Here is a 25,896-nt window from a genome sequence, read left to right on the forward strand (position 1 = left end):
TTCCATTTCAGATGATTCTGGATAAACTTGCTAATGGAGTTGATTCAAGAAAAACAATCATTAAAGGTATACATTTGGGAAATAAAAAAAACTGTCATTATTTGCAGAAGATCAGTATTCAAAAGCAAATTGTACTTCTATACACCAACGAGAAACAGCCATTTGCAAAAATAACAAAAAATATAAAATACTGATGGGAAATCCAACAAGATATATTCAACATTTTGAAATAAGTTATTATTAAGGATAAACAGTGATTACATGGTATATAATATGCTTAATGTGGTGCCAGGCATCTAACAAGTATATTTCCATCACCATTATTATTACTATGAAGTAAAAGTAAACTTTCTGAGAAACATGGAAGAAGACATATAAGATATATATGAATAGGAAGACTCGCCATCATAAAGATAATTCTCTCCAAATTGATATCAAAGTAATTCTAACCAAAATCTTAATTTGTTTTCCATTTTGGTGGATCTTATGAGCTACTAAAGAAAAAGCAGGTCTTGGGGCGCCTGGGTGGCTCAGTCGTTAAGCGTCTGCCTTCAGCTCAGGTCATGATCCCAGGGTCCTGGGATCGAGCCCCGCATCGGGCTCCCTGCTCCGCGGGAAGCCTGCTTCTCCCTCTCCCACTCCCCCTGCTTGTGTTCCCTCTCTCGCTGTCTCTCTCTCTGTCAAAATAAATAAATAAAATCTTTAAAAAAAAAAGAAAAAAGAAAAGAAAAAGCAGGTCTTAAAGATTTCAAATGAATGATACCATACTGAACACTCCGGAGCATTTATGTAGGAAATAAGCTCCCAAAAGAGACTAGAAAACACTTGTGTGTTTGACAATTTTAATGCATATTTTAAAATGTCAAGCTTGCCTTCACCTAGCACTAGGTTTCCTTCTGGTTCTAAACAGCTGTTACTGGTGCGCAATGGGCAAATCTTATGGCGCCTTGGTTCCCACGCTGCCTCCTTTCCTCACTTGTTACTTGCCTTTGAGCCCTAGTATTTTGGGGTTTGAATCAACATCAAATAAATCAGAAAGTTACCCAGTACAATAAGAAACATACTGCTTTCCATTTCAGCCTGACACCCCCCCACCCCCAACACCCTGATTCCATTTTGGGACATAACTTGTTTTTTTCTCAAATACACATCTTCTTTGAGAAGATGGGAAAGAAAACAGATCTGGGATTGATTTGTGGTTTTGTTCTGATCAAGGTGGACTTGGTGGATCTGGTTCAATTTGTAATTTTTGTGTCTAAACACAAACCAAGCCATCAAGTGGCTTACGAAAGTAACTCTTTTGCCTCAGGGGAGAACCAATACTTATGTTTGTCATTTGGGGGCTAGCTCTAAAGAGACATGCTTCTTTAACAGTTCTAGGTATGAAGCTAAGTGTCTTCTAAAATCTATTGGTTAGTTTATAGGTTTTAAAAATTTCTCTATAAATGGCATCTTGCTATACTGAAGCTGCTTGTGTATTTTGCTCAATAGTATTTGTGTCTTCCATCCCTGTTGGGACTCACACCTAAAGTTCATTTATCTTTTTTTTTTTCTAAAGATTTTATTTATTTATTTGACAGAGAGAGACAGCGAGAGAGGGAACACAAGCAGGGGGAGTGGGAGAGGAAGAAGCAGGCTTCCCGCCGAGCAGGGTGCCCGATGCGGGGCTCGATCCCAGGACTCCAGGATCATGACCTGAGCTGAAGGCAGACACTTAATGACTGAGCCACCCGGGTGCCCCTAAAGTTCATTTATCTTAACAGTTGTGTGCTTTTCCATAATATGAATATACCACAGATTGTGAATCCATCTTGCTGTTGTTCTCAGTTTTTTTGCTCTCAAGAATAGTGCTAGAGTGAATGTTTTGTTCATGTCTTCTGATGCACATGAGCAAAAGGTAAGAACAGAAGGAATCTGTGATCCGTTTTTTGTTCTTTAAGATGTATGTATTTTAAAGAGAGAGAGAGAGTGTACAAGCAGAGAGAGGGCTGAGGAGAGGGAGATAGAGACTCCTCAAGCAGACTCCCCACTGAACTGAGCACGGAGCCTGACATGGGGCTCAATCCCAGGGCCCTGAGATCATGATCTGAGCAGAAACCAAGAGTCAGCCACTCAACCAACTGAGCCACCCAGGTGTCCCAGGAATCTGTGAACTTTTTGCCCAGAGCTACTCCCAACCTCCCTGCCAACCCTGACCTGAGAATGGCAGCAGAAACCAGTTTTCCTGCTAGAGGTGGTAGGCTCAATTTGGAATAGGAGCAGAGGGCTAAAGACCCTGGTTTCTACAATGTAAAGCATGGGTTTAGTTTAGAAAAAATGGGGGGAAACTCACAGCTTTGCAAGCCTGAGGCTGCAGTCCAAGTTTGGGTAACTGGTAGATGAGCAGCATTTCACAGAAAAATCCTAGCAATTAGAGAGCCGTGAAAGGTCTGAGATAGCTCTCCACATATCTCCAGCTTGCTGAGGAGCTATGCATGCATGGAGGAGACCTTGAGAAAGTCTTCCTACACTAGCTTGATTTTTGAAAACGATATTAAAAAGCAATACTCCTCATATTCTTGGATTTCAAGGACATGTTTTAAAGTTTAATTATTAAATATAAAGTCTGTATTTTAGAAGCTTTTAAAAATATCAGAGACAAAGTTTTATAAGGTTTTGTATTATTTTGTGGAAGGGTGAAGTTATTAACTTCATTGTTATCTACTATTGATTATGCATTTAAAATTTTCTAATTAATCACGAAAATGAAAGGAATAAAGAGTAAATATTTCAAACCATCAAGGAAATGAATTGCAATGGAAAAAAGAAACAACTCAAGCAGTAAAAATGAAGGCAAGAAAAGTGGAAAAATGGAAATAGTAGATTCAGCTTTAATTTTAATAATTTTTATCATGAATAGATACTGAATTTTCTGGAATGTTCTTTCTGTATCTCTTGAGATCTTAGATTTTTATCTTTTGATCCTTAGTAAGGTAAGTTGCATTAACAGAATTTTTAAATGTAGAATCAAGGGGCGCCTGGGTGGCTCAGTTGTTAAGCGTCTGCCTTCGGCTCAGGTCATGATCTCAGGGTCCTGGGATGGAGCCCCGCATCAGGCTCCCTGCTCTGCGGGAAGCCTGCTTCTCCCTCTCCCACTCCCCCTGCTTGTGTTCCCTCTCTCGCTGTGTCTCTCTCTGTCAAATAAATAAAAATCTTAAAAATAAATAAATAAATGTAGAATCAAATTTGCATTTCTAGTGTAAACCCAGTGTGGTAGTCAACTCAGTCTGCAAACCCAGGGCTCCAGCAAAGGTAAGCAGACGCCCTCCAGAGAGATTCTATCTCCAAAGTTTCCTTCTCTCTCTCAATTTCTGTTTCATCTTTATTTGGATAAGTTCTGAGGGTATCAGCTTTTCTCTCTTTCTTTCTTTCTTCTTTTTTTGTTGAAAGCAACATGCTTTTTAATATTTGTTACAAGCAAGGAGACAGGGAGATAGTTCTAGAAGCACTGTCTCTGTCAATTTCTTGTTAGCAATATTCCACCCCACATTTTTAGTTGTTTTTACCATGAGATATTTCTTTAAGTTTATCTAGTTCACCACTGCATTGGAAATAGAAACCAAACATGCAATGTTATAAATAAAATATATTTGGCAGTAGTTGCTTTACTTAAAATGTGTGTACTCTACACAACTACCCCTTGGAAATGATATTATCAAAATGATCTATGGTTTTAATTTGCTAAAACCAGGCTGTCTGTATTCAAATCTTGGTTCTATCTTTTCCAATGATAGGACTCAGATATTATTCCTCAATTCCAGAAATGTACATTGAGAATTTTATATGCACCTAAAGTTTACTGTCCCTGTGCAACAAAATCTTCAAAAGAGCACAGTGCCAGAAAGTTTATTAGGAAGGGAGCACTTTTAGTCCCTAAGCCAATTCTGACAGAGTTTTCTTTCACCAGTTTATGACAAAAAGGTTCCAGGTGATAGGTTGATGTTTGCGGTTTATTGTTGTTTCTTTTAGTTAAAACTTTCTTGGAACAGAGAGTGTTTTGGTCAATTGGATTTTTGGGTTCATTGAAGATGAATACTTTTTTTCAAAAATTTTTGAAAGAGTATAATAGGAGGTGCTAGTGTGCAGTGGGAAAAACGTTGGGTAAAGAATCAGAATAGTTTTGACTCTAGTGCTTAGAAGCTGTGTGATCCTTTATACATGTGTATAAAGCAAGGGTAATCATTTCTAGTCAGGAAGGTTGTTGCAGGAGGAAATTGGATAATCCATGTAAAATGCCTGGCACACAGAAGGGATCTCAGGTCTTGCTTGCCTCTTCTCTGCCTTCCATCGCTGAAAATATATATATTTATTTGTTTTCCTTTCTGAATAAATACAGTCAAAGTGGAGTTTAAGTATTCATTCATTCATTCATTCACTCATTCAAAACTATACTCATTAAATAATTTTAAAGCACCTACACTCTGCCAGGGACACGTTAGCTCTGAGAAAATGATGACAATAAGATACATATTGTTCCTGTTTTCAAAGAGCTTATGGGTTAGGGATTTATGTCTTATAGTGCTTCAGGGTCAATATCTTGAGTATAATTTGTCCCTAGAGAAGGGTAATTCCAGGCATCTGAAGTCTCCAGTTAGATGGGTTTGACAATATTTCAGTATTGCCATCTGGGTCTTGTGTTGTGTTATGTTCTTTATCGAGTGACAATAATGTATTACAAAGGCCTTCTGTAATGGCCAGGACTAGCTACATAATTGCAGGGCCCCATGCAAAATAAAAATGAGGCCCCTGGCTCAAAAATTTTTAAGAATTTCGAGATGACGATAGTAGAGGATTTAATTAAGCACAGGGCCATTCTGAGTGGGGGGGGGGGGGGGCGTGTGACTATAGGACGTGGCCCTCGTCATGGCTGTATGGAGCTACCAAAGCCTGGGAAAAGATTTCTTTTCAACTAAGATCAGACTTATGGGAAAATGTGAGTTAGAGTCAGATGAAGACATGAGAATGGTATTTCTTTTATTTCTAATAGCAGAGGTGGAGGAAATAATGTGACTCACTAAGTAGTTATTTCATTAAACAAATATTTACTGAGTGCCTCTTATATGCTCAACACTGTGGTAGGAGCTGAGGATATACTGGAAAACACAACAGACCATGTCCTAACTTTTATGGACCATAGGCTACCCATGTGGAAAACAGAAAAAAGGAATAAGTAAATATCAGTGATTATGTACTAGTGATACCACATCGAAGGCACTAGACTGGGCCCTCATCGGCAAAGACAGGACGGAGGACGTTACTTGTAGTGGTCAAGGAGGGCCTCCTTGTGCAGCTACCTACCATAAGGCTTTCGAGCACTGCATTTGGAGAGAAAGAGTCAATTCTAGCTCCTTCACTTACTAGTTATGGGATTTGGGGCAAAGTCACATAAGTGTCTTCTGCCTCGGTTTTCTTACATAAATGAGAATAACAATAGTATAAACCTTATAAGGTCCATGTGAAAATTAAATTAAGTGAGTTAATTAAGTGCTGTTTTTCAAGTTAAAGTTAAGCAACAGACTTCCCAGGCAAGGAGGAATCGGCCTTGCAGAGAGCTGTGAGGAGAGGAGAATCTCTGGCTGAAGAAACAGTCATTGCAAAGGCTCTGGGGTATTTCAAGAACTTGCCAGAGACCTCTGTGCAGGGAGTAGAGCATGGGAGAGACACAGGGCTATGGACGGGAGCGTGACGGGGGGGCAGGGGCCAGATTTGGAATTAGGAAGCTAATTTCCTGCACAAAAGATAATGACTGATACTAATTCACATACCTTGTAAACCAAATCGACTCATTTATTTGAATCAGAAAAATCAGAAATAGCTGAAGCTAGTTTCCCAATTGTTTCCTTTAATGGCTGATTACAAATTATTTTTTTCCAACGCATGAGTAGACCGGTCACCAAAAGAAATAACTTAGGAACATTGAAAAAAACACACCCAAATCTCTGACACAGGGTGTTACATTCCTAATGCAACACAAAAGCCACTTGCAAAGCCTAAAACACAGGCTCCAAAGCACTTCTAGAAATGAACAGGAGGTCACTCTGCCACGTAAAGTTTTGTCACCATTTTATCGTCCCCTCCTTCATGTTCAGGTCACTGCCACCCACGGACACAGACTTTTGCAGCCCATGTGACATAAGCAGAGCAGAATTTCTACCAGATAAACCAACTTTGTTAGCGATAATAAAAAGTTGGCCAAATTTCAGATACCACCAAAGGCTTGTGTATTTCATCAAAGAAGAAATCTAGGGGGTGTGGGGAAAGAAAGCCAAAATCCTAGAGGAGGAGTTAAGAAAGAAGGAGGTGGCAGTTAGGCTTCATAAACAACTCTACCTTGTGCAGCTAACTCTTTCCACCTCTCTTTGTTCTGCTGGATGATGTCCACCAGGTTGTTTTTGAAGCTCTGTAGGTCTACGCTTGTCAGGGAGTAGTCTGGGGAATAGGTTCCGTCGTTCACGGTGCCTTTCATATTTGATCGTCTAAACAAATCAACGCTGTGAACACAAGAAAGGTACTGAAGCTAATAGTCACAATGAAAAAAAAAAAGCCCCAAAAACACAAAGGTCAAGATATGAAATGAGGGAGCAAAGCCTGAAACACTTTACAAAACCAAACGCTGACCCAGAAAGGCAAGTGCTCAGGCCTAGTTTGGAGGGTGCGTCCGGGCTGCTCACGTCCCTCCTTTTCTCCTCTCAGGGAGAGGGCCGGGACTCTGGCTGGAAGTCCCTGGGTCGGTCAAGGACTCCCAGAGCAGCAGGTTGGAGCACTCTTGCATCAGGGGGTCGCTAGGCCTGATTAGAACAGTGGAAACTTGAGGTGAGCTGACTTAGCAGTGAATCCATTGGTGAACATCAATAAAGGGGCATCACGATTCTGGAGCCCTAAGTGGGGGCTCCCCCGAATCTTTCTCGGGTAGAACATTTCCTCAGTGTCCTCACTGGGGCCCCATGTAGAGAGTCTGTTGGTGTGCCACTAGCAAAAGTTGTGTGTTCAGATGGACAAGAATTTAAGCATGACTAGTTTCAACTGGAAGCTTTAAATAATGCCTTAACAAATTTATTGATGAAAAGTGTTCAGCTTGAAATACTGTAAGTGATTGTATATATAATGGATGTTACTGTTACATGTTATACACATCTGTTGTACCCACATCAGCTACAAGCCTTCTTTTGGTATAGGATTCTCCCCAGATGTACAAGTGGGTTGTAATTGGTATGTACAAGTGGGTTGTAATTGGTTTGTTTGTAAGCAAACTGACACAACTAGATATGTTAATATCCAAGGCATAACACATGCATTTGCATGAAAATTCAGATATTTTCATTCTCCTGAGTATTGAATACTCTTGTGTTATACTCATTAGATACACTTTGCAGTGGGCATCAAGTGAATTTCAAAGGCAGATGCAATATCACACCTAGCCACTAGGTGGAAATACTACCTAATAATTCTTTTAAGAACGTCCTGCCCTGCTGTAAGAGATAGTAAGATAATCTTAAGTAAAAGGTTATTAAACAACACAAAGATAAAAAAGGGTGCAAAAAGGGAGAAAATATCAAACCTGCTTGCCCCATAGGAAGAAGTGTCTGTCTTTGAGGCTTCCTCTATAAGAGGAGTAATAATTTTCTCTGTTGAGTCTGTCAGAAGAGAAAATGTTGGCTCTACTATGAAATCAATGAAACCTACAAAAGCAAAAAAATATATATATTTATAAATTGAAACATTACAATTTCTTGAATTCTAAAATCTGTAATAATGAAGAGTCTGACGCACCTGACAGTAATTATCAGCTACAACACTGGTTCAGCTTACCCTGTGCAATTATTTTCAATCTAATAACATAATCTTTTTTTTTAAATTCTAATAACATAATCTTTAGAGATAGTTTAATAGCTCTATAAAATAATCTCCCAAGTAGTGGAAGTGATCCAATTTTAAGCCTGATAACTCGTGTATATTGGCTTTCCTATTTAATATTCAGTTTTATACTCTTGTTAACAATAAATTCAAATCTAACCAGAGTGAATATAATTTCCTCTCTCAGTGAGAGGGATCATTACTTTTCTGAAAGGTCTCCACTTGCTTTTCGAATTTATCTAATCAACAAAAAATAATATCTAAGCTTCAAAGAAACAAAATAATTGAAGTTTTTTCTCAGGCCACAGGAAGGCAACCGCTTTTTCCCCCTTACTGTATCAGTCAGAGCTTTCTGCCAGTGTGTTAATATTTCAAATTGCTGTTTATTATTCTCTGGATGTAAAGTGTTAGTTCACAGCCTGTGGGTGTGTTCTGTCAAATCAGTGAAGAGAACAGTAACATCTCTGGGAGACAGCATTATTCCCACCACCTTGAGATGTCAGGATGAATAACAACTTTAAATGTAAAGTACTCATCAAGATAGAAAATGACACATAGAGAGGAGGGGGCACTGTCCTCTAGGGAGCCCTTCCCCCGTGGTGTTTAGGTGGAGGAGACAACCTATTGCGCACTCTGTACACACTTCAACACTAAAAGTCCCTGGAGAGGTGTGCCCCCTGTAAATCAAGTGCTTGTGGCCTCACACCTGGGAGCTATGAACGACCGTCCAAATATAAGAGGAAACTGGAGGGAGGCTTTTTAAGTGCTACTGTGCCCAGAAATATCCACATTTGAAGAATATCCCATCCATCAGATACAAATAATTCACATTTCAAGTAACTGGATTAGTAATATTATACATTAGGGTGCCTTTTTTTTTAAGAGAGGGCGAGAGGGTGGGGGAGGGGCAGAGGGAGAGACAGAATCCCAAGCAGGCTCCACACCTGGTTGGAGCCCACATGGGGGCTCGGGGCTCGATCTCACAACCCTGAAATCACGCCCCCCCCCCCCCCCCCCCCCCCCCGGAAATCAGAGCCAGACATGTAAATGCGGCCCCTAAGGTGCAATTTTAATTCAAGAAAACTTCAATAGTTTTGTGTTTTAATTGATGCCTTCGATTCAAAGCAATGTTAATTGGCTACCGGTGTGCTACTTCCGTTCTGTCTGTGGTTTTAAATGCCTGGGATATGGAGCCTCGCAAATGACGTGCCACCTCCACTAACGGGATAGCAATTTATATTACGGCAACAAGCCTCAGAAATTTCCCTTCTTTCCAGCTTGCCTGAGGAGGTTCTTACCCTGTCACATTCACACCTGCTAAACAATGGTAGGCACCTGTGTTATGGTAGCTAGAAAAATAGCTTTTGGAACTTGGATGGGAAGGGGCAAACGTCAGAGCAAGCAGCTTTCTGACAGTTAACTGCTGCTTTGTAGGACTTGGTACGGAAGCAGCTAGAGAGGTTAGGCGGGCATCCTTATGTTTATTAATCTTACAGCACAGTCATAAAGATGCTGGCTCTGGGAATAACCATTACGAATATTTGGACCATGCAGCATAGCAACAATATGTTTTAATAATGGGCTGAACTTGCCGGCTTATCTACTTATATCAAAAGAATTTTTTTCTGAAGGAATATAAGCTACTGTATTAAATATATATTGCAAACTTAGTGATAACACAGATATATTAATATTTTCATTACATTGTCCTACATACAAAGGATTGAATTACAGATTACAATCGTCAGCAACAAAACACAAAAAATGCTGTCTCTTACACAAGAAGAAAGTCCATTATTTGTAAAGGGGTTACAAGTCAAATAACAATTACATTTACTAATACGCTGATTGAATTACATTTTGTGAGAATTTTTCCAAAATTCTTATCATTCAGCACCATATACATCAGTCTGAAGATCAAATTTATTATGAATATGAAGTGAGGTTTTCATGGATGTTGCCCCTTTGAACAACATGGTTTATCCATTTGAAAACTGGCTCACACACACCCACCCTCCATAACCACCATTCCTGAGTAGTACCTATTTGTGACTGGGCCACCATCGTTGACTTCCGATCACAAAGTGGGGAAAATGGAAGTCCTAATTCAGCTTCTTTATCTCCCTGTGAAAGGAAAGCTCATTAGTACAGACTTGGGTTGGAGACGCTTAGATAATGAGCAGTCTAGATACAAAGTCTAAAAAAAGCCACATCTTTATTTTAATTGGCACTGTTTTTATTTATTTAATTTTTATAAAACCAAAGGTATAGTCCAAGTTGATGTAACTTTACTCAGTCTCCCTTTTGAGGACATATATGTTGCTGAAGAAAAAAAAATGAGCATTTTCAGCAAGTGGAGACTCTGCTTTGGCATTACAACCCCTTTACTATAAAGAGACAAACCTTTGCTCTTTGGAATTTTCAGCAGCTAATATAAAATAGTCATCTCTGTGTGTTATTTCACATTTAATTAACACTCAAGCTCGTGGATTTTTATGCTCTTTTTTCCCCCATGCCAAGTACATCACACAGATCTTCAAGTATCAAGACTTCATGATTGTACTGCTTTTTGAAATTAAAAGTATATAAACATTTTGAAACATCTTTCCATTTATTAATTGAATCTCCCACAGCAAATACTGAATTTTAATTGAATTCAATTTTAATTGAATCTCCCACAGCAAATATTGAAGAGTATCTTCAACACTTTTACTTTCTGTGTGCATCATTTTATTTTAATATAGTCTCAGAAAATTGAAATGTCAATGATTTTTATTATTTGATCTTATCTATGGTAGGTTAATTGAGCACATATGTTAAAGAATTCCATTTATGTTTGGGTTCAACACCACAAGAACTAATTCAATTTTCATCTCCTAAAATGAAGGCTGCTCTGGGCAAAACGTTCTCTTCACAAGGTTTATCAAACATCAAACACAGGTTCTTTCCTTTGCATTCAAGGGGATGTGCTTACAAAAGAAAGAGAAGCTACTTTACTTTCTTCTCTTCGCTTCAATTTTCTGGCTATTTGAAAGAATGCCTCGGACTCTATTTTTTCCTACGCTATAGTATCTTCATGGACTACACTGGCCTTGTGTAAGGCCACAACTTAGGACACACGGTCAGGTTCTGAAGTCAGAAGACAAAAGGGAAGGGCCTTCACTTTTGCTTTGATGTGGAGCCCATGTAACAATGGTAACAACGGACCGCCTACTGGAGGAATTCTGAGTTCCCACTCACTCGGCGACCTTGAACACCTTTTCTCATGATCCTTACAAAATCATGTCAATATGTTTTATGGGCTTTACAATTTTTCATTGACAATGTTGCCTGGTGCACTTCCTCTAAACCATGCCTCTGATTATAAGGAGCAGAAAGTTTGAAATCAGAATTGTTTGAGGAAAATCTAGATATGGTCACCAGAGAAGTAGGCAAAGTAGCTGCAAATGGGTATATTTTACTGTCATGACTTAGAGAAAACGGGGCGTAGAATTTCCATGACCTCCTTCAGCAGCCATGCTCCTTCGTTAGAGGACAATGACACCCATTCCATTTGGAATTAATATTTACATCCAGGGCAAGGAATTATTAGTGCCATCAGCCTTGGAGCTATAAAATACACACTTGGATCCCTGCTGTTCAATTGGTTCTCTCTGTTACTTTAGACATATCACAACCTTTGCTGAAATGAATTCTCATATGTTACCTCACTCGGTAATTGAGGTTAACTCATATTAGGAATAAAGATATCATAGTATCTACCTAGTAGGATTATCCTGAGGCTATCTAAGGTAATTTACATGAAGACTAGTATTCGGTAAACAGTCATTAATATTAGCAAATTAGAACCACACTTCTTCCAGGTAAAGAGGATTGAGAGTACACTATCCATGATGAGCACTGAGTATGGTACAGAAGTGTCACATCACTTTATGGTACACCTGAAGCTAATATAACATTATATGTTCTAGACGGGAGGGAGGTAGGGGGATGGGTTAGCCTGGTGATGCGTATTAAAGAGGGCACGTCCTGCATGGAGCACTGGGTGTTATACGCAAACAATGAATCATGGAACACTACATCAAAAACTAATGATGTAATGTATGGTGATTAACATAACATAATAAAAAAAAGACAAATAAATAAATAAATAAATAAATAAATAAATAAGAACCATACTTAATAATAGCAAAGATACAGAACTGTGAGATATTTATGATGTCTAATGCATATTTTGGATGGTGTTAAACCACAGGAAAAAGGACTGGTACTTAATTGAGCATGTGGCGGAGAAGCATTGGCTTCCCCCACACACACACCCTGTTTTCTAGCAGGGGATTGACTGACAGGAGTTCTACTTTTGAAAGATTGATTTGTCAGCAGTGTGGGGGATGACAAGAAGTGAACTGAAGATGATTCTTGGGCTTCACACCTGAATGAAGAGGAGTCTTTGGTACCACTAACAGAAGTAAGACAATATGAATGAGGGCTGGATTTGAAGACTAGCATGGATTTGATTTTTAGCATATTGAGAATAAGGTACAAGAATAATATCATTGTTTATCTTAAACTATAAATAATAATATTGTTATTGTTAAAATAGAAATAAAGCTCCTCATGGACTTCATGGGAAATGCGATATTGGAGACACTTATCTGACCTATGTGGATATGACTGATTGGTTTTATTGATCGGGGGCTGCTGTCTGGTATTTTAATAGCTATATTTTTATACTATATAACAGAAGTTCTTTGATCTAAAAATGATAATTTGGGCCTGAAGAAGACACTGTGATGATTTATCTTCCATGAGCTAAATTTTATAGAATGCTAGATGGCAACATTTTCATATAGGACTTAGGCATTTGACAGATTTATGTAGGGTCCACCTTCCTATATTTGGAGTGAGAAATTTTATATTCTGTTTGCTTCTTGTATTCCACAATGGAATTGGGATATTAAATTTCCACTGCTAAAGCACATTGAAAGCTAAAGCACATTAATTATTTAATTTATTTATAAATATTTAAAGTGTTATCCTTTAGGGTGAATTAAGGCCATGAGTGCAAGATTAGTAGGGGGCCCTATAGCCAGACTCTGAGGGCACTATAAACAAAATAGGACAAGGCGGGGGTTACTACTAAATGAGAGGGAAAGATACGTAAAGAGAAAGTTGGATTCCCTGAGGATAAATTTGACAAACTTTGTAATTTTCCTTATAATATCCCTGAATAGGGAACATTTACTTTCCATCAAGATGAGATCAGGGGTCAAGGCAACAGACACTGTAAAAGTCAACTAGTTTTTCTTGGCAGATGTACTTTCATTTGAGGGCACTGCCTTCAGGAGGCCAAAAATGTACTTTCAAAAAAATCAGTAAAATACCGAATATACATATATTCTGGTACATTGATTTGTACAGTGGTTGGAGCCAAAAATATAGGGCCCTAAGGCACCAAACTCAATTAATTAATCAATGCCACTCAATTCTGTTTGTGGATCCCCGCATCTGTTCTTGGGGATGAACCTGCAGGTGGGGAAGGGGAGAAAGTGACCCCAGCAACATGGAAACACCAGGCAGCCTGTGGTGCTCAGGCTCCTGCCTGTCTTCAGTTCCCCCGGAGGTTGCTGAGGTTTCTTCTCTGAAAGGCCACAACAAAGACCAATCATTATTTTTATATTTTCTTAACAGTGTGAGATGCTCTGATCGCTGTCAACAGGATGTCAAATCCAGTGACTTACTGGCACATTTTTTGTTTTTTGCATTTTATCCGAAGCCAAAGCAATTTCTATAGCTTTCAAGAACTGAAGAAGATAGAAAAGGGTGAAGTATAGAAATCCTGAGAAACCTTTTGCATTGAAACCTAAGTTTTAATCACAGAAGCCACACCACCAATAAACATACAGGAAGCTCCTGACCACAGACCTGGAGGCCACTATAAGGCCAAGGATGAATTGGAGGGGCCACTAGTTCTATCGGGGAATTTAACTGAGGAGAGGGGGAAGAAGCAATAGTTTAGCCCTCCTGGCACAACCTACTTAAGGGATTTAGGCCACCTAATTATCTTCCTTCCTTCTAAAAACGGTCCTTCTAAATTCTAGAAAGCCACCAAAACTGTCTAAAAGTTTAATGATTATTATAGCTAACATATTCACTTTCAGCAAAATTTATGATGTGGTATAATTGTATTTTGTGAGTTATATTTTGTAGAACATTAGTACCCCTTGTATAATACTTGCATGCCTCTTAAAACTATGAGCTTTGGTTTTTACATTTTAAGTTATTATCCTGGCTCATAGCTAGGGTTCTTTATAGTGATGAATATTACTTTGGTTGTGTCTGAATTTGTGATGCCAGATCCTTGGCTGGGAATGCACTAAGTACACTTTTATTAATGTGGGAAATAAAATCTATTTTGAGATAACACACTTTATACTACTTCTAGCAATGCTGAAAAACATAAGGGGCCTGATGATATACAATTTAGAATAAATAATTACTTTGTCCTTCCCTCTCCAAAAAATTGCATTCCCAATTATTTGTTTGACAAGGTAATATGTATTGGTAAATGGAGATTTTACATAAATGTCCTTTTTTTTTTTAGTGTGTCACAAAACAACTAGTTGAAAAAGGGAAAAATTCACTTAGTTATTGGGTTCATATAGTATGAAGCATGAACAAATCTTTATTGGTAGTAACTTATTATCTTGCCAACCTAATATGTCTGTTCAAAGAGAGAATAAAAAGCAAAAATCTGTCTTCCTGTACTAATGCTTTTTCCTTGGCCAGTCCCTGCATCTCTGATGTCTGTCTCATCACTCATAGTTGTAAAGAAGGGAGCATCTTCCGAATCCACACATTATAGTCAGAGGGCTAAGGCAGCTGTGTTGAGCTGTGGGAACACTCGAGGAGAGGACATTAACTCTATTGATGAATATCACAATAGTGCTGTGAAACATGCTTTGGAGATGAGGACCTGCTTTATCATCGGTTGCTTATTAGAGACAGAAATAAGTGTCTCAAGGCTGCAAAATCTGGATACAATTCTGATCTTCTCAGGCTACAGTTTCTCATGGCTTTAGAAGGTACGCTTAAAGTAGCTACACCAAGAGTTGGGGATGTTTAAAGGATGGTACAGATATCTTGGTCGACCTTGGTTTGTCTTCCAGAAATACATTGTGTTTTAAAAATTCTTAATATCTATTTAAGCCCTTTTGTTAGATAAAATAAACTTAGTAGACAAATTAATAAGAAAGTGACTTAGAAGTCAACACATCCCAAAATTCCTCAGGATTTTCCTGAAACATTAAATCACACATATGTATATATATGTATGTACATATATGTATATATGCACACATATATGTATATGTGTGTATTTATATGTGCACACACACACCTCCAAAGGGCTAAAATATGGGATATGACAAAGAACAAGAGTACTGCGGGATTCATTTAGCTACTTGAATGCATGGAAACATTTTAGCTGTTGGCATCAATGTCATATGTTAGCATAAGTCTCATAAAGATAACTTGTTTTGCTTGTGAACATGTTTGTTGGTAGTACAAACTCGCTTGTTTTGACCTTCACCTGTTTTGCAATATATCTTTCTGAAGGGGATTTGAAAGTCACTTACTTTTAAAAGTCCAGAGACTAAGAAATATAAGGTTCCATTATTAAAAGCTCAATTCCTAAATCAACTTATTATGATCTGGAAGGAATTTCATAGTTGAAGAGAAGAGGGAATGCTAGCAGAGACAATTTGATTTTATAATAGTCCATATTAACATGTATGCTTTACTCTCCTTTGAGCTGTAAGTATCTCATCTTAAGGTCCTTCAAGCAAAGACTGTCATTTCTGAACATTCTGGGATGATACAAATGCTTATCATTGCCCCCATCAAGAATCTTGTCAAAACAAAACAAAACAAAACAAAAACCTGACACTTTCTTACTCTAACACAATCTGAAAAATGCAGATCATAAAAACATTCCAAATATTGATGCTATACCTATTCCAAGACTTGACCTTTTGTGTTGCATGCATATTAATCTCAATTTAGATATCTGAGTCACTGTTTATCAGGCACTGAGAATGACAGAATTGCTAAATAGCTTTACGGAACAGTTTCCCTCTACTCTGGATTTCAAATGTCAAAAATCACTGCGTGCTGGAAGCTTCATTATTACTATCAGTCACTTTTCTAGAAAACTCAAGAAGATAGTGAATTTCAAAAACATCTGGACTCAATTTCATTAAATTCATTATTCTCATGGTTCTGTAAGGCATTCTTTGGTTTGAAATTAATACAAGACAGGGATAATACAAGTCATGATACTGTTTAGATATCTAACAGTAATTTTCAAGAGTCTCTGGAATTTGGGGTGCCTGGGTGGCTCAGTTGTTAAGCGTCTGCCTTCGGCTCAGGTCATGATCCCAGGGTCCTGGGATCGAGCCCCACATCGGGCTCCCTGCTCAGTGGGAAGCCTGCTTCACCCTCTCCCACTCCCCCTGCTTGTGTTCCCTCTCTTGCTGTGTCTCTCTCTGTCAAATAAATAAATAAAATCTATAAAATAAAAAGTCTCTGGAATTTATTAGAGACTTTTCTTAACACTGTTTTTTTTTTTAGAGTTCAAGTCATTGATGAAGCACCTTTATTCTGATATATTCTTTTTTAAGTCAAGGAAAAACTTACGTACAAATCTTAAAAACATAAATTATGAACACATTTGTGTAATTAACAGTCAATTAATACATGAAACGTTTCCACTACCTCCAGAGATTCCCTTAACTTTTTCCAGTGAATCTCACCTCCTATAGGCACCCATTGTTCAGATTTCAATCACCAGAGATTAATTTTGCCAGTTTGGAGCTTCATATAAATGGAATCATACAGTATGTATTTTTTTAAGATTCATCCTTGTTTGTGTTATTAGTCCATTTTTTTTATTGTTGCGTGGTATTCCATTGTACGACTATACAATTTCTAGTATTGATGTAAATTGGACTATCATAAGTAATACTGTTATGACTACTCCACTTTTGGTGGGCATAAGCACCAGTTTTTCTGAGTTATACACCTGTGGGTGGACGTGCTGGGTCATAGGGAATAGTAAGTTTCTCTTTAGTGATTGCTAACCAGTAGTTTTCAGATGGGTTGTAATGACTTATACTTCCACCTGCAATGCCTGGACTTGCAACTGGAGTCCAGTTGCTCCACAGCCTCAGTAACACTTAATATTTTCAGTCCTTTTAATTTTAGCTCTTATGGTGAGGATGTAGAGGTATCGTGTCTGATCAAATTAGTCTGATTTTTTTTTTTAATTACTGATTTGTAGGAGTTCCTTATGCAATCTGTGAACAAGCCCTTGGACAGATATTTGTAGTACAAATATTTTCTCTCACTCTATGGCTTGCCTTCATGGTATTTTTGGAAGAGAAGAAGCTTTAAAATTTGCTCTTGTTCACTTTGTCTATTTTTTTTTCTTTTTTTAGGCAGTGCTTTTTGTGTCTTTTCTAAGAAATATTTGGCTACCCCCCAAATTAGAGACATATTCTCCTAAGTTTTCCTCTAGAACCTTTAGAGTCATGTTTTATATTAAGGCTGGGGTCAATCCTGAGTTAATATTTATATAAGGGACAAGATTCCTTTTTTCCCCTATATTTAATAAGTATCATTCCCTTGCTATTTACAAACTTTCCTTTCTCTATTGAAATGTTTTGTTGCTTTTGTAGAAAAGCAAATGACCAGATAAGTATGGGTTCACTGTTCTATTTTATTGGTCTACTTGCCTGTCTCCATGTTAATAACACACTGTCTTGATGACTCTAGCTTTCTACTAAGTCATGTGATAAGGAGGTGTAAATTCTCCAACTTTCTCAGTCTTTTTCAAAATTGTTTTGGCCATTTTCAGATTCTTACATTTCCATGTTGATTTTAGGATCAGCTCTCTTTCAACTGCTACAAAGAAGTCTGTTACAATTTCTGATAAAGATTATGTTAAGTGTATTAATCAATTTTGGAAGAATTGACATCTTAACATGTTAATCCATTAATGTGGTATACCTTTCAATCTACATAGATAGGTCTTTAAAAATCTTCTCTCAACAATATCCTGTGGTTTTCAGTGCTTAGGTTTTATATGCATTTAATTAAATATATTCTCAAATACTTCTTATTTTTATGCTATTATAAATCATATTGTATTGAAATTTTTATTTCCAAGTTGTTTGTTGCCAGCATACAGAACTACAATTGATCCTACAACTCTGTTAAACTTATTCATCAGTTCTAGTAGCTTTTTAGAGATTCCTTAAAATTTTCTTTGTAGAAGCTCATGTTTCTGCAAATAAAGACAGTTCTTTTTATTTCTATCCAATCTATATTTTCTTCTATTTATTTTAATGGCTAGAGCTTCAAATGCCATGTTGAAACGAAGTGGTAAGAGCAGATATCTTGAACTTAGCATGAAAGTGTTCAATATTTCACCAGGAAGTATTATGAAAGCTATTGACACTTTTTATCATGTTGAGAGAGGTCCCCTATTTCTAGTTTGCAGAAGGTTTTTGTAATTAGTTTCTTTTGAATTTTGTCAAATGCCTTTTCTGCATCTATTGACATGATAGTAGGATTCTTTTTTCTCTTAGTATAGTAAATTACTTTAAATGATTTTTTAATATTAAATCAACTCAGGTCATAAAATGTACTCTTTTACTATATCGCTGGATTGGATTTGCTAACATTTAAAGGAATTTTCCAACTAGGTTCATGACAGATATGGGTATGTAATTTTCTTTACTTGCAAAATCTTCATCAGGTTTTGTCAGGGTTATACTGATAATTTTCCCTCTCACTCTGTGTTAAAACTGGCATTATTTCTTTTTAAAAAGCTTGAGAGAACTCACCATCTCTCAACTGAATTGAGAACTGAAATGAGAATTGAGAACTGAAATGAGAATTAAGAATTGAAACCATCTAAGCCTGAATATTTCTTCATGGAAAGAGTTTAAATTACAAATTCAGTGTTTAAAAATAAATACATGGATATACAAATTACAATTTTTTTCTTGTATTTGTTTTGATAATTTATATCTTTCAAAGAATTTGACATTTCTTCTAAATTGTCAAATGTATTGGCATAAATTGTGCATAATATTCCTTATCCTTTTACTATGTGTAGGGTCCATAATGATAACTTCTTTTTTATTTATAATTTGTGGGGTTTTTCTCTTTTTAAACTTGCTAATAATTTTATTTTTTTTTCCAAAGAACTAACTGCTTTCTTTGTTAATTTTTGCTATTGTTTGTCTTTGTCCTATTTCATTGATTTCTGCTTTTATATTTGTTACTTCCTTCAATCAGCTTTATATTTGTTACTTCCTTCAATCAACTTTATATTTGTTACTTTATTCAATCAATTAGGTTTAATTTTCCTAACTCTGGCTTATTTAGGTAGAAACACAGATGATTGATACATACTTTTGCTCTTTTCTAATATAAGCATTTAAAGCTAATAAAATTTCTTCTAAGCATTGCTTTAACTGCATCTGACAAAATTTCAAAAGTTGTGTTTTCAGGATCATTTAAAATATTTAAAAATTTTTTCTTAATCTGAACAAAGTCAGGTTGTTTTCTTATTTCTGTTGTTTCATCTGTACTATGAGAAAGGTGTTCTTAAAGATCTCTAAGTTCTCTTTAGATTTACCATTTTCTAGTTAATATTTGGCTGAGTACATGAAATTATAATTTTTATTTGGCCATAGCACAGAGTTGCCCTGTAGAACTGGATAGGTTTTAATATTTGTGGTGTTTTTTTGTTTTTTACCACACAATGTATTAAAATATGTTTAAACTATTTTTAGTATGAAAATACTTAAATCTGGAAGATGCTACTCAGTAAGTTTCTCTAGGACTATGCAATGCTATTTTTAAAGTGAAACCATAATCATTGACAATGGGAGACAGAAACCAGAGTCTTCCAAATATAGTAATATATTCAGTCTTCATGTCTTCAGAATAGGTAAAATGTCAATTGGCTATTCCTTATTGTATTCTTTATAATTAAACCATAACCATAAGTATAGTGCTTTCTTGAGTTCTTTGAGTCACTGCAACAAATTGTCAAACCTGAGGAGGGTCATGGGAACCCCTGAATTTATAACAAGTGGTCAGATGGGCTGGTGTCCTAGGGCCCCACTTGAGGTTGGCGTCTTGAAGTAAATCCATTCTTATGGAAAACTGAGCCTTTAACTTTGGGAACTGATGCTAACTCTGGGTGGTTAGCATCATATTTGTATTGTGGTACCTCAGGTGGAAGTAGAAATAGAACAGGGATACTATTTAAAAAAAAAAAACAAAAGTATACTTGTGGTAGAGAGCACTGGCCATTCCCCATGTCCAAACTTGCTTTTTCATATAACAATCTAGTTTTTACTTAGGCACATGTCCGCCCAGCAAAAAACTACATTTCTCAGCCTCCCTTGCCCAACAAGATGTATACAGCAGTACTCTATATCCTCCCCTTTCGTATTTTATGATGAAAGATATTTGCTCTCTCTACTCTAGCATTTTACCTCTTAATAGCAGACAACAATGCTGATTTGTTTGTTTGTTTCTTTCCTAAGAGTAGCATCTGCGATCCAAGACTTGACTCTCTTTAAAACATATATTATACTGCATAGGGTTATGAAATACATTTATCTGAAAGACTGATAAATTCTGCTTAAAGTCCCAAGGATTTGTTGTGGCCAGTTGATAATAGTAAGTCACAAGTCCTGGATTCTGCATTTAAAAAGGTGCACGTCAATACGCATAGTCACTATTTCCAAAAACATTTGCACATTTATGAAGGAGGCACCTGCAGGAAAAACTCCTCCATCAAGGCCATGGTCCAGCGGTGGTGCAGTTGCCAGGATTTGGCTGGGTGGCTGATGTCTGCTGCATGGAGGATCAGGGACATAGTTTTGGCTTTGTCAATCCTGTTAAACCAAGGACATGTTCAAATTATCAGACCAAAGTAACCAATTACAGTCTTTTCTGAGTCTAAGCCCACGGACCTTCAACATGATGGAAGAAAATAACCTACCCTTCAGGCTGCTGCAAACTGCTTCTTATATTTTTAATTTGCTGGAAGTGACCTGACATGTCTGTAGACAAAACCATTTCAATCACTAGGTTCCGAAGATCCCTGTGGAGTCATCAAAAGAAGAAAGGTTCATTTGGCCCTTGATGATTCTCAAGTAAAACATTTTCTTAAATATTACTAACTAAATTTTATTTTTCTTTATGGATATGAGCACGGAAGATGCTATTTTTTAAACATAAAAGTGCTCACAAACATTGACATTATTTCACCCTTTAACTCTTACAGCTTTAGGAAGTTGCCAGAAGAGTGATCTGTGAATGATGTTGTTTAACGTCACCCCTTAAAGAACTGGATGCTTCCCCCACGCACACCCACAACCCTCCCCTACTCATAATTCCTAAATACTGTTTTCTATCTGAAAGGATCCTGACCAACTTAAAAACATAATTTTAAATGCAGTATTTGCTATTATTAAAACCACCACTATGTATTCAGGATCTATTTAGTCCAAACAGTGTGCTAGGTGCTTTTATATGAGGAGCTATTATCATTTCACACCAGAGGAAACTGAGTTTTGCCCAGTCACACAGGTAGCTGGTAGATGGCAGAGGCAAGATTCAACCCCAAGAGTTCCCACTCCTAAAGCTGACACTTGGACCACTTCTTTCTATTCTAAGAACCTAGAGAAGCCAAGATGCTAAAGTGAGTGGGGATTCTTCTTTTCGGCTTTTGGGACCCTGACTCTACATATATTGTAAACAGAGCTATTGGTATTATTGAAATTTTAATCAAATTTTAATTTGAGCTAAACACTGACCATATCACAAAACCTTTGCATGAATAACGCATTCTCACACTAAGTAGGAAATTGGTTATTTCAGCAAAGCCTTGCATGTTCTACAAGTCATTGCTTGCTCAGTACAGATACATAAAAAGGTCACTCACACTGGAAATCGTATTTTATTTTCATTCTGTGGCATGGCCAATAGAAGCTAAATAAAAGGTGTGTGTTTACCTTTATAAGGTGAATTATAATCTCGTGTCAAAGATTTTTAACCTAAAGTTTGTAGGATTGAATGATTTGTTTTTAAAACAACCACATATTAGAGATGCTTGCTGAAAATTATGGGTGCTCAATTCAACTGGATTTTTAGATGAGCGTTGTGAGAAATCAATATTCTGATTACTATTGATGATATTGGATAGCTTGCTTAGAACACTTTTACCCAAATATTAAAGGAATGGAAAATAAAAATAGTTAATAAATTTTTTTAAAGATTTTATTTATTTATTTGAAAGAGAGAACACATGTGAGAGAACATTAGGGGTGAGAGGCAGAGGGAGAAGCAGATTCCCTGATGAGCAGGGAGTCTGATGAGGGGCTCCACAGATCCCCAGGACTCCGGGATCATGACCTGAGTGGAAGGTAGACACTTAACTGAATTAGCCACCCAGGCACCCTTAAACTTATTCTTAATTACATTTTTTCTCTGGAATTATGAAGAGACCCATATTACAATAGCAACTGAACCAAAATACTTATTTTAACTAAGGAAAAATGAGACAAAAGTTTTATGAAATACAATTCTATAAAAATATTCAATTAGGATGATTCTGAGAAGTTACTGTACAGAAATTTATAAAATATTACAGGAATAAATTCTTAGAATAATAAAGATGTTAAAGAACAAAAATGTAGTAGTAAAAAAATCACACTGAAATAGCAACAGAATCAACTTTGAGAAGGAAAAAGGTTAATTCACAGGAATAACTGTAAAAATTAATAATATAAATGTTACCTCTGGGAATAATAATCACTGATGAAAAATTAAATTAATACTCTAAATGTAAATAATCATCTTTATGATTACAAGAAATACCTCCAAACTTATCTCCCTACGCCTACTTTTGCTCTTCTATTCTCCACACAGCCCAGCCGTGGTAGCTTTAAGATCCTTTTACAATTAGATGCTGGCCTTCTTAGCTGGAAACCCAACTGGGCTATTGTTTCTTGCAGAATAAAATGAAAGACCCGAACCAGTTTCCCAAAACAAAGTGCCTCCTTCCACGCACATTAGATTTGCTTTTATAGTTGCAAAAGTGAGCTGGTATTTTTTACACACCTTCAAAAATGGCCTTGAAAAACCAGAAAGCTTGAATATTTGGAAAAGTAACCATCAAAAATTAGGGCTTGTTTTAAATCTTGAACTAACCAGTTATTCATTTACTCATTCATTTATTTTGAGGCAGTTCTTAATCCCAAGGCACTTCTTTTCTTTTACCTCAATTTAAAGAAAAATGGAAAAACCTTTGATATTTAAATGGAAAATTTTCAGCCCATTAACTAACTTTTAACAAAATCTTTGTTAAAGATAAGGCTTTTCTTTTTTTAAGTATAAGTAAGTCTCATTGACTAGTAGGGATCAGCAGACATATTTGCACTAAAAATTTCTATGTTTATCAGAAATTCATACTTAACTGGACATCCCTTATTATTTTTTTTTTAAGATTTTATTTATTTATTTGAGACAGAGAGAATGAGAGAGAGAGAGCACATGAGAGGGGGGAGGGTCAGAGGCAGAAGCAGGCTCCCTGCCGAGCAGGGAGCCCAATGCGGACTCGATCCAGGGACTCCAGGATCATGACCTGAGCTGAAGGCAGTCGCTTAACCAACTGAGCCACCCAGACGCCCTGGACATCCCCTATTTTTATTTGCTATATCTGGCAGCCCTATAGTTAAATGAAAGGCCTGATGATGACCAAAGGATCAAGAAGAATGAAAAGTTATGCTGAGTTGTGGCAACAAGTATCACTGATCTATGATTTTTTTCTTTTTAAGCAGATGGATGCCTTGGAGAAACAGGTAAGATTTCCCTCTGCATCTGCATCATTTTAGTATATTGTATTTGTAATTTTTTTCCTCAAACAGTGAATTTTTTTTTTATTTTTTAAAAAAGCTAAACTCCACATATAGAAAAGTAATATATGAAGGAATCCATATTACACTAAGATTCTGAATTTATTTAGGACCACAATTAAGCAGAGCTCCATTCCAGAGAGTACATCATTATGTATCCTAAAGTATGTGTTGTGTGGTGTGCAGTCTTGTGGACTGGCTATGATGTATACAGATGTGAAATTAGCCTGGAAAATAGCTCAACTCCAACCAGCAGAGCCTGGCTCCTGAACAACATCTTCTAGGTACTAATCCTTCTCAGAGTCATCCAGTCAAGGGGAATTTTTATAATATGAGTGAGGGATTGACTTTCTTCACTTTAAATCACATAATTTAACTTTTTCCTGAAATTAAATTTCCTCTGGGCTTCCTTTGAAACTCACCTCCAGTCATCTTTGGATAAATTTATCAAAACATTCATTTCTTCTTCTTGCATAAGTCGATAAGCTGCACTCACATGGTGATTCTCAAGGACAGAGCGATCATTATACAAAAGGGCAACATCTGACCTAAGAATTAAAAACAAAATGTCCAGGAGAGGATTTCTTTTAGATTTCATGAGTGTTTGCTAAATATACTCAAGTCACAAGATATCTCATCAATAAGAATTCTATAATCGAACATTTATGGAAGTACTTAGTTCCTTTTTTTTTAACCATATGATAGCTTTAAAAAAAATAGAGCGGTTGTAGGTTCACAGCAAAATTGAGCAGAAGGTACAGAGATTTGCCATATACCTCCTCACCCCAGACATGTAAAACCACCCCCTCATTATCAATATCACCCACCAGAGTGGTACGTTGGTTATAATTTATAGGTCTACATTGGCCGTCATTATCACTCAAAATCCATAGTTTACATTAAGTTCACTCTTGGTGTTGCATATCCTGCGCCTTTGGACAAATGTACAATGACATGCATCCACCATTATGGCATTACACTAGTCTTTTCACTGCCATAGAAATCCTCTGTGTTCGGTCTGTTCATCCCTCCCACGCCCATAACCCCTGGCAACCACTGATCTTTTTTATTTTCTCCATAGTTTTGGCTTTTGCAGAATATCATATACTTAAAATCATATAGTATGTAACCCTTTCAGACCGGCTTCTTGCACTTAGTAATATGCATGTAAGTTTCCTCCATGTCTTTTCATGGCTTGATAGCTCAATTCTTTTGAACACCAAGTAATATTTCATTGTCTGGATCTATCACAATTTATCCTTTCACCTACTGAAGGATTTCTCAGTTGCTTCCAAGTTTTGGCCATTATGAATAAAGCTGCTATAAATATCCATGTTCAGATTTTTGTGTGGACATAATTTTTCAGCTCCTTTGAGTAAATACCAAGGAGTGTGATTGCTGGATTGTATTGGAAGACTATGTTCCATTTTTTGAGAAACTATCAACCTGTCTTCCTAAATGGCTGTACCATTTCGCATTCCCACTACAATGCATGAGAGGTCCAGTGGCTACGCATCCTCACCAACAATTGGTGTCATCAGTGTTCCAGATTTTAGCCATTTTAATATATGTGTAGTGGTATCTCATTGTTTTAATTTGCATTTCCCTGATGACATATGATGTGGAACACCTTTTCATATGCTAATTTCCATCTGTGTATCTTCTTTGGTGAGGTGTCTGTTGAAGCACATTTTTTAAGTCAGGTCATTTATTATTGTGGAGTTTCAAGAATTTTTGTATATTTTGCATAACAGTCCCTTATCAGATATATCCTTTGCAAATAATTTCCCCCCACTTTGTGGATGGTCTAATTATCTTGATATTGTCTTTTACAGAGCATAAGTTTTTAATTTTAATTAAGTCCAGCTTATCAATTATTTTTTGTCAATTTTTCCTTTAGTGTTGTATCTAAAAAGTCATCGCCACATTCAGGATCATTTGATTTTCTCTTATGTTAACTTCTAGGAGTTTTACAGTTTTGCATTTTACATTTAGGTCT

The 25,896-nt window shown here is 36.8% G+C and overlaps 1 protein-coding gene across 5 annotated transcripts in view; it reads right to left on the minus strand.

The window, feature by feature from the left end:
• PDE1A (phosphodiesterase 1A) overlaps positions 1-25,896 on the minus strand; it is a 308,204-nt gene that overhangs the window by 16,545 nt on the left and 265,763 nt on the right. For 3 of the 5 annotated variants that reach the window (XM_021702875.1, XM_044913346.1, XM_021702873.1), the window contains exons 8-14: positions 24,320-24,445; positions 20,981-21,082; positions 20,753-20,873; positions 9,936-10,017; positions 7,598-7,718; position 7,404; positions 6,370-6,556 (exon numbers count right to left, since the gene is read on the minus strand). In XM_021702875.1, the coding sequence (XP_021558550.1) occupies positions 6,370-6,556; position 7,404; positions 7,598-7,718; positions 9,936-10,017; positions 20,753-20,873; positions 20,981-21,082; positions 24,320-24,445 (740 nt within the window). The remainder of the gene's footprint in view (positions 1-6,369; positions 6,557-7,403; positions 7,405-7,597; positions 7,719-9,935; positions 10,018-20,752; positions 20,874-20,980; positions 21,083-24,319; positions 24,446-25,896) is intronic. The other 2 variants (XM_021702874.1, XM_021702872.1) reach the window with 2 other exon arrangements.

This window comes from Neomonachus schauinslandi, chromosome 3 (assembly GCF_002201575.2).
Source record: "Neomonachus schauinslandi chromosome 3, ASM220157v2, whole genome shotgun sequence".
In the NCBI taxonomy this organism is placed as follows: Eukaryota; Metazoa; Chordata; class Mammalia; order Carnivora; family Phocidae; genus Neomonachus; species Neomonachus schauinslandi.